The 7,107-nt window shown below is 35.6% G+C and overlaps 1 protein-coding gene and 1 non-coding gene across 2 annotated transcripts; one reads left to right on the forward strand and one right to left on the reverse strand.

The window, feature by feature from the left end:
- Nucleotides 1-4,403: 4,403 nt before the first annotated feature.
- On the reverse strand, nucleotides 4,404-5,131 carry LOC149019802 (uncharacterized). The gene is made up of 2 exons (XM_089150966.1): nucleotides 4,993-5,131; nucleotides 4,404-4,888 (listed from the first exon to the last, which is right to left on the reverse strand). The coding sequence occupies exons 1-2, from the start codon at nucleotides 5,129-5,131 to the stop codon at nucleotides 4,404-4,406; spliced, it is 624 nt and encodes a 207-aa protein (XP_089007092.1).
- Nucleotides 5,132-6,147: 1,016 nt separating this feature from the next.
- Nucleotides 6,148-6,255, forward strand: LOC149019803 (small nucleolar RNA R71). The gene has a single exon (XR_016172614.1). It is a non-coding gene; the product is annotated as a small nucleolar RNA R71 (small nucleolar RNA).
- Nucleotides 6,256-7,107: the final 852 nt, after the last annotated feature.

Here is a 7,107-nt window from a genome sequence, read left to right on the forward strand (position 1 = left end):
TAATGGCTCTCATTCAAGACGACGTCCTAAAGTTTCTCCAAGAAGAAAGAAAATTTTCTAAGAAGCCTGGGAGTAACATTCCCTACGTTCGAGAAGTCAATCGCACGGAATGGGGGGCTCTGTTGTGGGGAAATAAGGTCCCGATCCCCCCCCCCTCGGGAGAGATGCACCTCCCTCGGGGTGGTGCATCTCTTCCCTCATAAAGGGTCCCGAGTGCCTCACTCGGGACAAATGCACCTCTCTTGGTTATCTGATTTCTTCCTTGAAGAAGGACCCGAGGGCCTTATTCGGGAGAGACACCTCCCATGTGGGATGGCTCACCTCATCCCTGAAGAAGGTCCCGAGGGCCTCATTCGAGAGAGACACCTCCCTCTTGGGCAGGTTCATTTATTCGTTGGAGAAGTGCCACACTTGGGAAAAATATATGTCTATATCCAACTCTAGCATTTCTCAGAAGACTCTCTTGAGTAAGTCAAGAAGAGTTAGTTACGCATAAACACTCAGCATATCTATTCCGAGAATTGAGGAGGTGAGTCAGCATAACGGCGTTATCAGGTGCGACAAAGAAGGAGCCGTTATTCCACTACTCCACTCACTCCTCAACTATCGATCCGGAATCTAAGGAATCGCCGCCTCCAGGTAACTTCTATATAAACCTACCTCCAACATGGAGAAAGGTAACGAGAACTTTCATCTGAGTACTTACTCATTACGTTCTTGAGAACTCTCTCAAGAACCATTATTGTTACCTAGGCTGATTTGAGCGTCGGAGGCGGTTCCCCGGCCAAAACTAGGCCGGACCGTTCTTGCTTTCTTTGTGTGTGCAGGCATCCCAGTTATTCCAACTTGGTTGGAGAGCTCTTAAGGTGGTCATCTCAATATCCGGCTCTCGAAGAAGTTCTAGACGCAACACCTTCGAATTTTGGTTGAACTTGACTAAGATTGAATATTTAATCAAAATGAGAGTTTGTCTGATCCTGATATTTGCTCAAGTACTAGCAAATGTTAAAGGTGGGGGTAATTTGATAAGTTGATTTCATGTATATTATTTTATAAGATTAATTTACTATATTTCCATGTATTTACAATTGTTTATATCAATTTACCCTAATATAATATGAAAATGAATATGTTACACTCTTTCATTTAATTTCTATAATTTTGGTGATTTTATATATTTCCTAACAAATTCCAATCAAGATTTATTACTTTTACGTGTAGGAAATTATCAATCAAATCTGGGTATTATTGCAAGAGTCCTACCTCAAGTCAAAAACATAGAGAGAATGAGTCCTTGCATGCTTTTATGTTTTATTTCCTATTTAGGATTTGATCAAAGAAGGGAAAAGAAGAAGAAGAATCCAATTCAAATAAGAAAGATAGAAGAATCCCGTTTTTGAGTGTCTCTGTCTAGTTTTGATTAATATCTTAATCGGATGGTTATATGGTGTCCGATCGAGCCGATTTTTGGAGGAGATCTTCACGACGTCTTGATCTTCAAATCCAACGGTGGGATTATGAATTGGAGATCTCTAAGTTAATCCGATTTATACATCAAAACATTCCTTGGTTAAGTCATATAAGAACTCTAAGTTTGATTCAAACTCTGAGTTTAATTAATCTATATAAGGATAGCAAAGCCAAAGAAGAGGAGGAAGACGTTTTTGGGAGTTTTGAAACACCAGGGAGAACCTTCTTGGAGCTTTGGAGGAGCGGAGAGATCGAACCAGGAGACGTTGGTTGGCTTTGGAAATCTGAAGCTTGGGAATAAGTTTTTCTTGATCTTCTTTCAATGTTCTTGAACTCCTCTGTAATGTTTTTAGTTTCTAGTATGAACTAATTTAATTTTACTAGGAATCAGATGTAGCCTATTTTTGAATTCCCACTCTTGAATTCATCAATATAATTTTGAATATTGTTTCCTTTGATTGAGTTTTTACTTCTATTCTTCATCCTTTTGATTAATTGGCCACTAATCAACTGATTTGTTAATCATAATGAATTGAGAGGGGATTTATGTGTTTAGTTCATTGGAGTAAAAGCCATGAATTACATGTAAGATAGAGATATACTTACATGGTTTGTGTAGTTGTTACTTGGGAATCCATAGAATTTAATGATTTATCAGTTATTGTAATCCACATAGAAATATAGTGGGTTAGCAATTAAGGGAATTTCTATTAGTACTCGAGAGACACTAGTAGATAGGGAAGGGAATCTCAACTATCAATCAGGAAAATATTTCTCAAATTATAAAGAGGGAGAAAAGGGTGGGAATGCTTAGTTATGGCGAAATATGACCCCTAGGCCTTTAGCAATTAATAATCTCAATTTAACTTTCAAATTGCAATATAGTCTAGAATAATTATCTTCCTTATTATTTGTTCAAATAAAATTAGTATAATTAATTTGATACTCATTCTCTCTATGTTTTTGACTTGAGGTAGGACTCTTGCAATAATACCCATATTTGATTGATAATTTTCTACACATAAAAATAATAAATCTTAATTAGAATTTGTTAGAAAATATATAAAATCACCAAAATTATAGAAATAAAAGGAAAGGGTGCAACATATTCATTTTCATATCATATTAAGGTATATTGATATAAAACAATTGTAAACACATGGAAATATAGTAAATTAATCGTATAAAATAATATGCATGAAATCAACTTATCAAATTTCCGCCAACTTTAACATTTGCTAGTCCTCGAGCAAATATCAGGATCAGACAAACTCTCATTTTGATTAAATATTCAATCTTAGTCAAGTTCAACTATAATTCAAAGGAATGTAAAAATAAGCTAAATAAGAGATGAGTAGATAAATCACAAAATCAAAACTTTGACCCGTGTGTGTATGTATACCTTAACCAATCAAGTGCATGCATGTTTGAGATCCCAAATTCAACCGACAACTCCCTAGTTTCAAGGTCAATTCTTATATGTCCAACGTATCATCCCTCTCTCCACTAATGAAGAGCAATCACTTATCCAAGGTCAAGAGGACTTGTGAAAGTGGAAGAAATATAGACTAGAGTTGAAATACATATATGGAGATGATAACATTGAAGCACCAATTTTATTTTCTTTTCTTCCTTTTGCAAAAAATTAGCAATTTTATACTTCTTCTTCTTTTCTTTTCTTTTTTTTTTTTTTTTTTTTTTTTTTTTTCAAAGTGATAACACATCTCCCAAGAAGCAGTCCAAGACATATCCTACACCCGTAACATGGCTCTCAAATAACTATCTATCTAAGAGTTGCGGTGGTCTTTGTCCCTAAGCCCCAATTGTGCAATGTTAACCCATTGAGAATCCAAAAGGCTCACTCAGTGGCATTAACTACGGAGACCCGCAACTACAAAGAAGATCTACTCACAATGCTTTTAACCCTTACCATGCTTTTAACAATCCATATCACCTTCGGTCTATTCAAGGGATCACACGACTTGGAAGAGTCACCAATGAGATACTAACATATAAATCATATACATCTCCACGAAGTGAAACATGGTATAATAGAAGTGGAACAGATTAGAAGAGAATATATATTTTTTCAAAATTTTAAATGAAAGAATAATGGCCTCTATCATATCCCTAAACAAGTGGCACTCATGAATTTCGCCTCAAGATGAAATCTTGGTGGATTCTAATATGTTGATTGAACAAGAAAACTGCAGTCTCATTTGAAAATCCCTAAATGCAATACCTCAATAGCAAGGTTTAGTGCTCAAAGGGTGGGTCGCATATAATCAAGGTTAAAGTGATTCACATGCTCATCTGATATTTAGCGAAGTCATCATATCCAAAGAATTATAGAAGAACACAACTAAAACATGAAATACTAAATAAGATTAGAGATTTACATGTCATAACTTCCTTCTATTTTACTCTACTAACTAGACAAGTAAGCTTCAACCACTGATAAAAAGTTTTGAAATGATTTGAAAAATTCTGCTTTTGAAAAGAAATTTTAGCATAGTGAGTCTCAAACCATAGACAGGAATCTTAACATCCACCCCCAACTTTAAAATGAGCATTGTCCTCAATGTAGCGAAAAAATGAAAATATTAAATACATGCAAAGGGAAAGAAATGTAACAAGATGTGAAGTAAGGGGAAGGAGACTCCCTTGATTCATAGCTTTAAGAGTGATGTAGTCCAAATCCGCCCTCTTCTTTTCATTCTCCTAAAAAAAATTATGTAAAAAGAAACAAAAAACATCGAATCTAAAAAAATTATTAATTCAAAAATCGAAGAAGAAGTAGTAAAGAAAAACTTTGGGTTGCCTTCCAAACAGCGCTTGCATCATAGTTCGTAGCCGAACTACCCCCAACTTTAGGTCAAAGATAAGAGTGACTTCTGGGAGTCGAAGCCACTACCAAATGAGTGACTAAGTTACTAACCATGGTCCTCAGTAGGAAATCTGTCAACAAATATAAGTGATAAAGCTTCTAACTGCATCTCCCATTCAAAAATTCCTTTATTTTCTACATTTGTCACACCTACCAAACAAGCCTCAACTAGATAGCTTATTTGAAATACCTCGTTTGTACACCTCTCAATAGAATCAATTCTGAAGCAGTTATCTAATTCATTTGGAAACTTGATGGCCTTGAATACATTGAATGTGATCTTTTCATCTTGTACTCTCATAGTAAGTTCACCTGTTTGAAGATCAATCAGGGTCCTCCCAGTCGCCAAGAATGGCCTACCAAGAATAATGGGTATGTCCTGGTCTTCTTCTATATCCAATACTAAGAAATTTGCTGGAAATATAAACTTATCCACTTTAACCAAGATGTCTTCAATGATTCCCCTCGGATATTTAATCGACCTATCCGCCATTTGAAGTGACACTGTGGTAGGTTTAGCTTCTCCAAGGCCTAGTTTCCTGAAAATAGATAGAGGCATTAAATTAATACTAGCACCAATATCACATAAAGCCTTATTAAAATGAAAATTCCTATAGTGCATGGTATTGTAAAACTCCCTGGATCTTTTAGCTTAGGTGGAAGCTTCAGCTGCAGAATAGGACTGCATTCCTCTGTCAATGCCACAGTCTCATAATCTTCAAGTTTCCTCTTGTTAGCAAGAATGTCTTTCATAAACTTGACATAACTCGGCATTTGTTCCAAAGCATCTGCAAAAGGAATATTAATATGCAATTTTTTAAATATATCAAGAAATTTAGAAAATTGCTTATCTAATTTCGCTTCCGAACAGTCGAAGATATGGAATGGGTGGATTATAAGGTGGTGGATTGTCTGGAAACAATTTGGATTTTGGCTTCTCCTCCTCCTTAACGTATTATTCTGCATCTTTTTGCTCATCATGAACCGCCTCAGAAGAGGGTTCAGTTACTACAGCTTTCTTGAAAGGTTCTTCTAATACTTTTCCACTTCGAAGCTCAATAGCATTTTCATACTCTCTAGGATTTGTCTCAGTATTACTAGGCAGTGATCCTTTTTGCCTTTGATTCATCCCATGGGCGAGTTGCCCCATTTGTACTTCCAAATTTTTAATGGATGCAAAAATATTCTGATTAGTCATCTCTTGCTTTTGCATAAATTGTGAAGAAACTGTAGCCATTTTTTCAAAAGCATCTTCCCATGGAGCTTTCTTCTGAAATGATTAAGACTGTTGATTTTCAGGTTGTCTTTCAGTATCTTGATTGCTTTTCCATCCAAAATTTGAATGGTTTCTCCACCCTGGATTGTATGTGTTGGAATATGGATTGTTCTATCGGTTAAAGTTCCCCACATATTTTGCTTGCTCTAACTGATTTTGCTCAAAAGGATTAGCCATTTGACATTCATTGCTATAATGTGTTCCCTCACAATAGTTGCATATCACAGCTGGAAGTTTGGTGCCTTGAGTTGCTAACAACCCTACTTGCTTTGTTAATGCTTCAAGTTGGACGGTAATGGCTTTCATGGGATCAGTTTCATTCCTCTGCAAAACTCTTCTTGGGGCAACTCTATCCCTTGGCATTTGATATGCATTTGAGGCCATAACATCCAAAAGATCAAAAATTTCTATTGGATCCTTATTCATGATTGATCCTTCTGCTGCAGTATCTACTAATGTTCTTATGGAATTAGATAGACCATCATAAAAAATCTAAACTTGCCTTCATTGCTCTATTCTGTGGTGTGGACATTTCCTTAGCAAGTCCTTGAGTCTTTCCCATGCCTCAAATAGTGTTTCTGAATCATACTGCAAAAAAATAGGAAATATCTATTAATAAACTAACAGTCTTAGATGGTGGAAAGAATTTTACTAAAAAATTTTGAGCCATTTGATCCCAAGTAGTGATGGATCCTGGTTGTAGAGAATGCAACCAACTCTTAGCATTGTCCCTTAATGAGAAAGGGAACAATCTCAATCTTATGGCATCATCAGGAACGCCATTGCTCTTGAATGTGTCGCAAATGTCCAAGAACCCATCAATGTGAAGATTTGGGTCTTCACTAGGCAATCTAGAATATTGATTATTTTGCACCATTGTAATGATTACAGGCTTGATTTCAAAATTGTTAGCTACTACAGGTGGACGCCTTATAGTTGTCCTATTATCTCTCACAATTGGTGCAACATACTCTCCTAAAGTCTTGCGCCTTGGTGCTTCAACTTCAAGAGGTGGTTGATTATTATCAAGATCCATTGTTCCAGAAGTGGAAGATGAATTTGTTCTATCTTTCTTTGCTTTTGAGTTCCTTTGACAAGTTGCTTCAATTTCAGGATCAAAAGGAAATAAATTATCCTTTCCTCTCCTTCTCATGCAAAATCAGTAAGACCTGAAAAAACTCAAATTCACAAACTACAAATAAAATAAACAAATAGAAAAAAATAAAAGAATTCAAATTAAAACTTGTTGTAATTGATATTGATATTAATCTAATAGTCCCCGGCAACGGCGCCAAAAACTTGTTGTGAAAAAGTACAACGCAAGTGTACGCTGTCGTAACAAGTAATATAATGATAAAAGATTGATCCCTTGAACACTATAGATTAAGTGCCAAATTAATTATACTAATTTTATTTGAACAAATAATAAGGAAGATAATTATTCTAGACTATATTGCAAATTGAAAGTTAAATT

The sequence above is a fragment of the Hakea prostrata genome, chromosome 3 (assembly GCF_041222555.1).
Source record: "Hakea prostrata isolate BN-2017 chromosome 3, UWA_Hpros_2, whole genome shotgun sequence".
In the NCBI taxonomy this organism is placed as follows: domain Eukaryota; kingdom Viridiplantae; phylum Streptophyta; class Magnoliopsida; order Proteales; family Proteaceae; genus Hakea; species Hakea prostrata.

Bases quoted from the DNA above. Each gene is read 5' to 3' on its own strand.
- LOC149019802 (XM_089150966.1), bottom strand. From the start codon at position 5,131: ATGCCGAGTTATGTCAAGTTTATGAAAGACATTCTTGCTAACAAGAGG. The intron at 4,889-4,992 runs GTTTTACAATAC...TCAGGAAACTAG, and splicing joins TAAGCTAAAAGATCCAGGGA to GCCTTGGAGAAGCTAAACCT.